This window comes from Lupinus angustifolius, chromosome LG02, assembly GCF_001865875.1.
Source record: "Lupinus angustifolius cultivar Tanjil chromosome LG02, LupAngTanjil_v1.0, whole genome shotgun sequence".
NCBI lineage: Eukaryota > Viridiplantae > Streptophyta > Magnoliopsida > Fabales > Fabaceae > Lupinus > Lupinus angustifolius.
This window is the reverse complement of record NC_032010.1, coordinates 23,296,306-23,307,498: the sequence shown is the minus strand read 5'-3', so window position 1 is coordinate 23,307,498 and position 11,193 is coordinate 23,296,306. Positions and strand designations below refer to the sequence as shown.

Here is an 11,193-nt window from a genome sequence, read left to right as displayed (position 1 = left end):
AGCTGCAACCAACATCTTGAAAATATTCATTACAAGAATATGCAAGCTCGTGGCGGATCGAACACCCGAGAATCGGATATACAAGTTACATTGAATGGTCCAAAATGTATCAGAATAGAACAAGTTGCTCCGCCACCATTCTCTTAATAATGGTGGTAAACATTCTTGGAAAACATAATTATAATCTATTTTTTTTCTTTTGCTACTAAAATATTGTGAACATTCTCTCTACATACACACACCAATTCTTCATAACTGGTTTTTTCTTAAAACTTTCCAAGCCATATTAGTTAAGTACATTACAACCCTTCAGTTGAAAATGCTAATGAGTAATGAGACCTACCTACCTAGTTTCATATGGATAATAATCTTACATAAAAATGCAACCCTTCCATCACCAGACTCAAACCTTTGCAAAGCTGAATTTTATGAACACAAAACCTTATAGCCAGTATGTACCCTTCAGTTAGTTAACTATAGATATAGATAGATTGATAATACTTCATCTGGAGCATGGTGCAATGAAGTGACATGATCCAGGACAAGTCCTCAAAGACCAAGAACATAGGTAGCAAGAAAAGTTCAGTGCAGGTCACATTTCAGAAAGAGGCCGAACTTGTTCTCCGGAGCTGATATTTTGGTTCAGGTGATGGTTCAGATGGTAGCCTCTGCTCGAAATCCTGTAAAAGAGGAGGAATGCATAATTGAATCAGGATTTTACAGTTGCTGCATAAAGTGGTTATTGTAAAATCATCTTGCAATCATTGACAAAAGAGGTAGATCGCTATTATACTTAAATACCAGCTTACGATGCGACTATTGTCTGAATAATTTTTTTGCTTGAGGCCGTCTTTAAATGCATATGATTAGTTCATGAATCTGTTAGTGTTAGATTCAACTATCTCTATCCATTATAAAAAAATATTCAACTATCTACTTAATAAAAGGCATTTTAGGATAATGAGAAAAAAATTGGTTGAAAAGGAGTGATGATAGGTAAATATGGCTTACACTCCCCTTAAATAACAATCCACTCATGATTTGTGCCTTGAACATGCTTTAATAAAAATGACATACCATCAATTATTATCCTGGTTTAAATGTATACATGAGGTGGTCATAAAATCTAAAGGAACAGAAGCATAGTAACACTGATAAGGATGCATCTAATTACAGGGATATAGGTGGTGTGAAAATAATACGAAAAAGGAAGTTACATTTCTTTGAAAACAAAGAGACTTGTCGCAGTCTATAAGTGTCATCAATATACACAGAAGTACCAAATATAGCTGACATGTAATACATATGAAACAATGAATTCAGAATTTCAGATTATTCATGATGCAAGTATGTAAATCCATCAGAAAAGGACAAAAGAATACAAATATAAGCAAAAATTTCCTAATAGTCTGTTTCGGAGTTGATTTTTGGAGGGGGAGGAAGGCTAGTAGAGGAATTAGTCGAATGTACTGATTCATGGTTAATGCTCCATGTTTGCAGGCATTTTATGGTTCACTCCGACACAAAACACAATTTACAAATTACAACCCTTTATAAAGCTCTACATAACCAGACACTCGCATCCATAAACAATTATAACAAGTATAAGGACCAAATTAATTAATCCAAATCATAAACCCTTTTTCAAATTTTAATTTTTTGGCCAACCTTTATACTTCCTTGGAAAACATGTGAATCCGACCTTGAGATGCAATAATTCCCCAACAACCCCCAGTCAAATTCACATTTACTCACTGCAATAAGACAAGCGACTATAAAAATAGGATCAACATCCCATTGGGTTGCATGGCACACTCATTTTAACCATAACTAGAATTAATTCCCACAAGCAACTACAGTGAGCCAAAGTTAACATTGATCATTAACATAGATGCCGAGACCTTGATAAATCAGTTACGTTCATCACAAAATGGTGAGGTAGACAGGTTTGGATTCAATAAATATACACAAAAAGAAGTTAGATAATCAACTGCAGCTTGATCCATAAGATTTCAAAATGTCATCTACTACCCAATGATCAAGTCCCTTACCGTTACCCCCTCCCCTTTCAAATCAATTTAAGTAATGAAATAAGGATGCCTGGGAATGACCGGGTTCCACGTGCAGGATAATATAATAACTTTATAACATGCAACCTTAAATATCAGATATTACCAGCGCCATTACACAAGACAAACATGCCCAGGCTCTAAAGTCTAAAGTATTTTTTTATAGAGCATAATATCAGAAGTGGATTAAAGCTTAAGATGCTGTGTGCTAACATAAAATAAAGCATAACATCAGAAAATTTTATCAACATATAATGTCAATAAACAAGAAAAAAAGATAAATGGTCTAATATGGCACAAAGGTATTATTGAAATATCTCAACAATTATGAGGCTTGCAAAAGTTCACTCATACTAGTTAGTAGTTACCTTACTGTAAGGAATTACCTCTATTTCTGTTTTCCACAGTGGTAGAAAGTTAACAAACTCACACCTAATAGGGAATCAAAATGTAATCTCATACTATAGCATTAAACATACCCCTCTACACTAGAGCAGTTCTTCCTAGTACATAAATTCAGTCACTGTGCGCTATCTTCGCCATTTTTTGTGTGCGCGCGGTTGAGCAGAACGAAGAAATGTTGAAGGGCATGTTTGCTTAAGAATGAGGTTGAGTGCTTAGCTTCAGTATGATCCTCGGCCCATGGTTGTTCAAGGGTATTGCCATCTCCTTTTTGCAGAGAAATCCTTTGATTTTCTTCTTATTTTTTATTGTTTTCGTTTTTTTCCAGTTCTTGAGAATACCTTATCGTTGCCCCTGATGTATTTACTTCTCTTCCCTTTAATGGTACTCCCGTGTTTATCAGAAGAATACTATCTCTCAGTGATTTTGATTTCTTAAAAGGAAGGAGACATCAATATTGACACACTACATCTCATTCTAGTTAATTCAAACATTATGCTTTCTCAAAATTTAAGGTATCTAAAATTTTACTCCTTCACGCAAGTGAGAAATTTCACCAAGAGAGATATACTAGTTTGAAATGCAAAATACTCTAATGAATATTAGGAAAACAAAATAAAACAGACTGTACACTCAACCATAAACACAACAAACAGTGAAAATTGAGGGGTAAAAACATGAATTAGATATTGTACCTTTTCCTTCTTGAGCTTTATATTTTCTTCTTCTAGCCGAGAAACCTTGCTAACCAGTTCATTATGGTAAGCCTGTACCATCAGACATTGATAAGCAAACGAACAGAAAAAATCTCAACAGGCAAAACAAAGGGGGCACAAACTAATCCAATCACTTTCTTAAACCTTATTAGCTTAAACAATATATAAAAGGTTAAACCTGTTTTCTTGCCCGTGAGCGCGCAGCAGATTCCCGATTCTTGATTTTTCTCCTCATCCTCCTTTCAAGAGCTTTCTCATATGCATCCGGAGCATCCCTTTTGCGACCTGGTTTCGTGTCTGATAAACTGCTAATGGAAGGGGAGGGTGACAGGCCTGTTATTTGTTGTAAACTTTGAGGAGTAGAGGAATCCATTGTATTCAACCCCGTCGTTGGACTTATAGAAGCTTCGGCAAAAAGCCCTGCTTGTACTAAGAAGTCCTCTAAGGTAATCTCACCATAAGTCATTTCTTTATTCTCAGTCTTGATATCATTTCCGTATCGTTTCTGCTGTCCTTGCTGGATTTCTCTCCATACATCATCAACCGTCTTCCCACTTAAAGCATGAGCCAAGGTCATACTGGCCTGGCGTTGAAGAGAAGACGATGACGACATTTGCTCATTCTCTACCCCTGCAATCTCATTCGCTTCAGCAGTCCATATATTTTGAAGAAGCTCGTCAAGGTTCATGCTCCCCAACGGTTTTCCTATGTATCCTAGATGACTTTTAACCTCATTAAGTGTGAGACTATACCACGAGTTTTGTCTACCTAACTGAGAAGGGTGCGAATGAGACTGCTGCCCATTACTTTGAGAACCCATAGTCTGAATCCCCATTCAACACACGTTCAACCCAAAACCTGTCACCACAATCAGTGCTTAATCAAAACCACTGATCCTTGAGCAAGAAGCCCCGTAATTTGCTGCGAAAAATCCAAACCATGAACCAGATTCTTCTTTTATAAAACAAATTTTCATGCTTTTCAATAAATCTCACACAGAAGAATTCTTGCATAAACCTGGTGCATCCAAGTTAGGTGCACACTAGGCTGGTATTATAATGGTTAATTTAATCAATAATTAATAACCACAATGCTATTTAAAACCTTAACCATGTCTATTAAAACTATTATAAGGCAAAGATCACAAAAACAAACATAAAATCTAGACAGAATTTAGTGATATAAAGAGAACACTCATAGTCTGATACATATTTATATAAAACAGAATAATGGGTTAATTACCTGAATGAAAAAATATATGATCTGAAACAAAAAGAAGGGAAAGTACATAAGTTACATGATGAAACTGATCCAAGTATGGATTTTTGTGAAGTGGGGTGTCCTAAATGAGAGTAAAATTGAATGATTGAAATTGGAAAGATTAGTATTGACAAAGACACAAACACAAAATTGGGGGTTTGTGGGGAGACAGCGATGGTGTTGGCTCGAGCTAAGCTCTACCTCTCTTATTCTTATTATCCATCCTTATATTTATTATACACCAACTACGTGAATATACGTAGTTTTTTTACACTATCAATAAATTATTCATCATTAATTTTTAAATAAAAGTAATATAAATCAATAGTGTATGTTATACTCATAGTATAAAAAAACATTATACGATTTTAAACTCAAATGTGTAATAGAGAATGATTTCAAGTTGGGGAGGACCACACCAATGACACTCTTGTAATTAATCGGAAAAAAAAAATGCTAAGTTAAAATTTTAATAATATAATATATTTTAAACCACAATTAAAATAAGTGAGTATATGTACAGTTTTTGGACAGAACATGTAATTTTGTTTTGGAAATGAAGGAAGAGAAAAAATAGTTTTATGAGAAAAATGATTTATATACATTGTTATGATATTATATTTAATTATCATTGAATCTTCAAATAAAATAATTTAAATAAATTGTATGTGATATAATAATTGTGTATAAATCTTTACAATAATAATACTTATATATTAGACTCTTTAAATATAAATAATATAAATGAATGATAGATAATGTATGACTCTATATTAATCTTTTCCAATGATAATACAAATATATTACACTCTTCAATCATGAATGAATGTGAGAAAGGCTAATCTCATTCCATTAGAATTAAGTTATCTCATTCCATTCTAGTAGAATTAGGTTAATAATAATTAAATAAATAAAAAAACTTTACATGGTAAATAATACATATTCTCTTATATATAAAAAGAGATATTGTTTACACCCAATTTAAGTTACATTAATTACATTCAATCGCATCCATTGATTTTCTCAAATCTAACGATCCAAATGAATGAAAATTAAAAGAAATATAAGATTATTTTTCTCTCTCTCATTACTTATTTTCTCTCACATTTCGTCCGTTAGATTTAAGAAAATCAACGGATAAAATTGAGTGTAATTAATGTAACTTAAATTAGGTATAAACATATCTTATATATATATATATATGTGAGAAACACAAGTGATATTTAAGTATGACGGAAAAGTTATATTATTGAGTTTGAAATCTATGTTTTTATATTGTTAGTATATCATTCACTACTGATTTGTATTATTTTTATCTAAAAGTCAATTGTGTTTAATAAATAAATGATAGATAATTTGTTGACAGTATAAAAAACTATTATACTATTTATATATACATATTAAATCCTATATTATTATACCATATTTATTTTAATCTGGATTTTATGTAAATAGAAATATATTATAATGTTGAGGTTTGAAATATAAAAATGGGTGGTGAAATATGGTTGGGCTGGCCCAATAATCCATAGGCATAGGACAGTGAAATATCTTGAATCAGCAGCACCTAAGTTAGTACAATTATACTTTCTCCAAACCTCAATTCCCCTCTTTCTCTCTCTGCAAACCCTAGCTCCTCGTTCTCTCTCTCACCGCCATGGCCAAGAAGCGAAAGCTCCGATCCTCCGATCCCGAACCTGAACCCCAGGATATACAGGAACATCAAACCCTAGAAGATGCCCAGGACCACGTGCCCGTGGAAGAGGAAAACCCAGAGGTAGAAGAACAACATCAACAAGACGAAGAAGAAGAACCAGAAGAAGAAGGAGGAGGAGATGATGAAGATGAAATATTGGAAGAGAAGGAACATGATGCTGAACCTTCAAACGATGCTGTTGCTGCTGCATCTGAATCGACTAAGGTTGAAGTGAACGGTGACAACAACAACGAAGAGGAAGAAGAAGAAGAAGACCTTGATTTGGAAGATGAACCTGTTGAGAAGCTTCTAGAACCTTTCACTAAGGAGCAACTACACGCGCTCGTGAAGCAAGCCGTTGAGAAGTTCCCTGATTTCGTTGAGAACGTTCGCCAGCTGGCAGATGTGGACCCCGCACACCGCAAAATCTTCATCCACGGCCTAGGTTGGGACTCTACAGCCGAAACACTAACCTCCGTCTTCTCGAAATACGGCGAAATCGAAGACTGTAAGGCTGTTACTGATAAGCTTTCTGGGAAATCTAAAGGCTATGCTTTTATCCTTTTCAAGCATCGTAGTGGGGCCCGCAGAGCGCTGAAGCAGCCACAGAAGGAGATTGGTAACCGAACCACTTCGTGTCAATTGGCTTCTGCTGGACCTGTTCCGGCGCCACCGCCTGTGGCTCCTGCGGTTTCCGAGTATACTCAGAGGAAGATTTTTGTGAGCAATGTGAGTGCTGATATTGATCCCCAGAAGCTGCTTGAGTTCTTCAAGCAGTTTGGGGAGGTTGAGGATGGTCCTCTTGGTCTTGATAGGCAGACTGGGAAGCCGAAAGGTTTTGCGCTTTTCGTGTATAAATCGGTTGATAGTGCGAAGAAGGCTCTTGAAGATCCCCACAAGCAGTTTGAGGGGCATGTTTTGTATTGCCAAAAGGCTGTTGATGGACCTAAGGGGAAACAGGGTTATCATCAGCAACCACATCACCAACACCAACACCATCAGCATCAGCATCAGCATCATAACCAACATCATCACCAGCCTCACTATCAAAGGAAGGACAAGAACAGGTATACTTCTGGTGGGCCACCACATGGTGGTGGTGGGCACTTGATGGCACCATCAGGTCCTGCTGTAGGAGGTTATAATCCGGGAGTGGCTGCGGCTCAGGGGTTGAATCCAGTGCTTGGGCAGGCGATATCGGCTTTGCTCACAACCCAAGGAGCTGGGTTGGGACTTGGGAATCTGCTTGGAGGTTTTGCTGGTGCACCTGTGAATCAGCCTGTTCCACAAGCTGGGTATGGTAATCAGCCTGCTATGAACTATGGGAACCAGCCGGGGATGCAGCAGGGATACCAGAATCCTCAAATGGGGCAGAACAGTGGTGTTAGGCCTCACCCTGGTGCTGGTGCCCCTTACATGGGTCATTAGGTGAGTGACTTGTATCATTTTTTATTATCCAATATGCTTCCGAGTTTTATCACAACTCACATGATCATTCTGATTTTTAAGGTACTATGATCTGTTATGAAGAGTTGTGATCGTTTAAAATGAGAATGTTGTAAGTCAGCTGCTAGATATTGAGTAAATACATAACATGGGATTATTAATATATACTGGATGAGTATTAAAAATCATAAATCTAAATGTATTAAAATCCATGATAAACTGAAACAGTCCATGTATGTTTGCTAGCATTACACTTGGGGTGAATTTATGATTTCTGCATGTGAATTGTGTTATGATGCTCTTATCACTCCAGTCCCAACTCATAGCTTGTTTTATTCATCAGTTGTCACTTGATGAATGGGTCTGTTACTTATTAATATTACCATCCAGTGTGATGAGTTATTCCTAGTTTGTTTTTGGATTTTCTTGTTTTATCAGGTCTGGGTTTCTGTAATATGCTCAGTCTTATTTGCATCATGACATTAGGCCTGCATACTCACCCATGCTCAATGATAAATTGTGATAAATTTCGAAATTGAATAATTGTTTGGATATGGGGATGAAATATGAATGTTTAAATTCATAATTATTCACCTATACCCATCTCGCTTCTTTGTGAGAACATTATGAATCTTGCATTTAATATATCCTTTACCCTCTCATGCCCATACACTTTTTTATTCCATTTCTCTGTTTTAGTTAGCAAACAATTACCACGGTTGAGTGTGTAGCTTGAAACAATTATAACTCTTGAAAAATCTTTTTTGCAGTGCCAAAGGTATGGCTTTTAACATTTTTATTTCTGTTTCTTCCGGAGATAAGTTTTTTTTTTTAAATTAGTCTTTTTATGATGTATGTATTCATTGTGCAGATTCCTTCATAGATGCATCAATCATTTAATTTTGGACTGCGCCGATTCTACTGAAGTACCAGGAACTATTCAAATGCATCTTTTTAAATTTGTAATGAATCTTCACAATTTATTTTCTAAAGAACCAGATTCTGAAACCTGTATTCTCTTTCTCAGCAGAATTTCCCCTCGACATGTTTTTAAAATCGTTTAGTAACTCCTGTTCCTTTGCCGAATTTGAAGAATGGTTGAATTTTGGGACGGAGAAAACTTTGTTGCAATAACTTTTAATTATGTGATGAACCTTTTATTGAACTTCCAATTCTGTTCTATCAATGCTATTTTCCTATTTTATACTTGTAGTTTCTTGTTTTCTTGTCATTGATGAAGTTCTTTTTTGTATAACTTTTTTAACTGGTCTAGATATTACATGTCATACCATATTTTATTTGCTTGAGTGGTTGACTTGTCAAAGTGGTAGTTTCTTGTCACAAAACAATTGCTATAATCTGCTCATGACGTCTGGCACTTGTATCTACTGATGAAGTTTGGATTCTTCTATTTACTTCCAATGCAAAAAGCAGCCACACTTGGTGGGTGGGTTACTTTAAGTTTGCCCGTAGTACTTTGGTGTGAATGTCAAAGAGAAGATCAGGTGGGTGCTGTGTTGTTACCATATTTGAAGTTCTCCATGGGTATGATTTTTTATTTAGCTATCTGTACGGCGAAGCTTTTAAGTTGGGATATTTGCCTTCTTTTAACATGTGAAAGCTTTTAATTGATTTCTTAAGATATTTTCCACATGTTTAGTTGGGCTTCCAAATTTTGCGTAGTTTTTCGAAATTATTGTTTTTCAGCATACAACCTGCTTGCAAAACAGAAAAGCCCAATTTGGTGAAGTTACAAAAGGAATACGTTTCTTTCTTTCTAAAACTTAATCCAAAATGTGTTGTTGTTGCTAAACAAGTCTTGTCGAAAACCATTACTTTTTCTTGGTGCTAAGTTGTGAAGCCCAATTTAAAGCAATACTGAGCTGACCGTATTCCAAGAATTTGTCATATTTTCTTCTAGTGTGTTAGGACTGAAATTGAATCATGCATAATTTTCTATGCACAAGGCAATTTTAGCATGCTCCTTATCATTAGAATGTTATTGATGGTGAGTAAACCTTGAGATATTGGTGACAGCTCAAGAAGAGTCTCTCTGTGAGTGTGATGGATGGGGCAGTCGGCATTCATGAACTGCACCTGTGAGGACCTCTTGGGCATAAAGGTATCCTAGACTTCTCATGTGATATGCATGAAGTGCACCGATATGGTACTGGATAACATCGTAGATGATGTTTGAAAAGATATATATAATTTGTCATGTATTTTGGATAGAGCAGCAATAAATTTAGGGTCGATCTTGGAGAGGTGTGTATACTTTTGAATTCTGAGATTTCCTGAAGAAAGACCTGTCAAGTTTGCTATGTAGGGTGAACTACAACTTGTATTTACCTTTAGATAAAGGAACTTGACCTTTCTTTGATGACTGGACTTCATTGATTGGTTCTTGATTTGTCAAATAACTGTTGAAGGTGTGGAATTGGATATATTAACTTGGAGATTGAATTCATCTATAGGTGCATGCCAAAATTTTCACACTGTTACAAATGGTGTACTTGCAATGTGTTAAGAATTGGTGGAATATGGCTACAATTTCAATGGTTGAGTAGTAGAAGTTTATTCTCATGACTAGTTTAGTCATCATATCACTTGTTAATAGGTTTGGATGAAAATTGTCTGTTGGATAAGTAAATAACAAATTATTTGGTGCTAAAGCTGGCGAAGTGTCTAACAAACCCATGAAAGCTTCTTTTTTGGAATTATCAGTAATCATGTGAGGAGTGAACTGGTCCGTTTGCTGACCGAACTTGCAAGTGGTTTTGATTTGTAGTCCTATCCTAACATGCTTAGTCTGACCGTGTTAAGTTCCATTAAACTGAAATAAGGCAGAAAGAAAGTCATTGATTTACTTAATTTAAAAAAAAAAACTGGGGAACTATATATCAAATGATGTTATTTGGTCTGATCGAAGCTCTCACCTCGGATTTCTTTCTGCAGGTGTCATGAAGTTTATGGTGTCACAACTGTTTAAACATGTTACTGGTTCAATATTTACCAAATGGTTGTTTTATCTCTATGACCTATAACCTTACACTTATGCTCGGAAATTGCACAAGTTCTCATAGGAAATAGGAAAAGGATCCTATTGCTTTATGCACTGAATCCTACTTATTTGTAGCACGCTAAATAATTTTTCTTGCCATGAATAGATGAGTAAGAACATTTATTATATAAAAACCTTTTTGAGATAAACACCATATTACAAGTTTTTGCATTACTCATAAGTACTATGATAAAATAATGTAACCGTGAGCAAACTTTAAATCCCAGTCTTTATTATTGAACTCGTTAATGATTTTTTGTGAGTTGATTTTTTTTTAGGGGAAATGAAGACTTGAGAGTCATCTTATATATGGCTCAAATTTCCCCCTTTCCTCCCTTACACTTTAAAAACCAACTCGTAAATTGACCTAATGTTCATTATAATTGACATATAATAGTGGAAAATACATATAAATGTGGGAAATATTTAAATAGGAATTAATCAATTGTAGATTGGCACACAAGTTTCCATATACCTAAGTTCCAAATGCATCAAATATACAGGAGCTTGACATGAAAGTTATGAGTGTTAGAATATTTGGTT

General features: G+C 35.3%; 2 protein-coding genes across 10 annotated transcripts; one reads left to right on the top strand and one right to left on the bottom strand.

Annotated features, from left to right (window-relative positions):
* On the bottom strand, positions 211-4,637 carry LOC109341116 (ABSCISIC ACID-INSENSITIVE 5-like protein 3). 4 transcript variants are annotated; one of them, XM_019578955.1, is made up of 4 exons: positions 4,442-4,637; positions 3,366-4,048; positions 3,167-3,238; positions 211-680 (listed from the first exon to the last, which is right to left on the bottom strand). In XM_019578955.1, the coding sequence occupies exons 2-4, from the start codon at positions 4,020-4,022 to the stop codon at positions 600-602; spliced, it is 810 nt and encodes a 269-aa protein (XP_019434500.1). In that variant the 5' UTR covers positions 4,023-4,048; positions 4,442-4,637; the 3' UTR covers positions 211-599. The 4 variants fall into 4 exon arrangements, with proteins under 4 accessions (XP_019434500.1, XP_019434488.1, XP_019434496.1 ...); XM_019578943.1 differs by having other exon boundaries at positions 3,366-4,108; positions 4,430-4,636; XM_019578951.1 differs by having other exon boundaries at positions 3,366-4,045; positions 4,430-4,636.
* LOC109341050 (UBP1-associated protein 2A-like) lies at positions 6,004-10,056 on the top strand. 6 transcript variants are annotated; one of them, XR_002106883.1, is made up of 3 exons: positions 6,004-7,571; positions 9,627-9,711; positions 9,827-10,056. XR_002106883.1 is itself a non-coding variant. In XM_019578867.1 (3 exons), exon 1 carries the CDS (start codon positions 6,105-6,107, stop codon positions 7,569-7,571), a length of 1,467 nt encoding a protein of 488 aa, XP_019434412.1. In that variant the 5' UTR covers positions 6,004-6,104; the 3' UTR covers positions 8,360-8,367; positions 8,461-9,318. The 6 variants fall into 6 exon arrangements, 4 of the variants coding, with proteins under 4 accessions (XP_019434412.1, XP_019434397.1, XP_019434416.1 ...); XR_002106884.1 differs by lacking the exons at positions 9,627-9,711; positions 9,827-10,056 and adding exons at positions 8,289-8,367; positions 8,461-9,318; XM_019578867.1 differs by lacking the exons at positions 9,627-9,711; positions 9,827-10,056 and adding exons at positions 8,360-8,367; positions 8,461-9,318.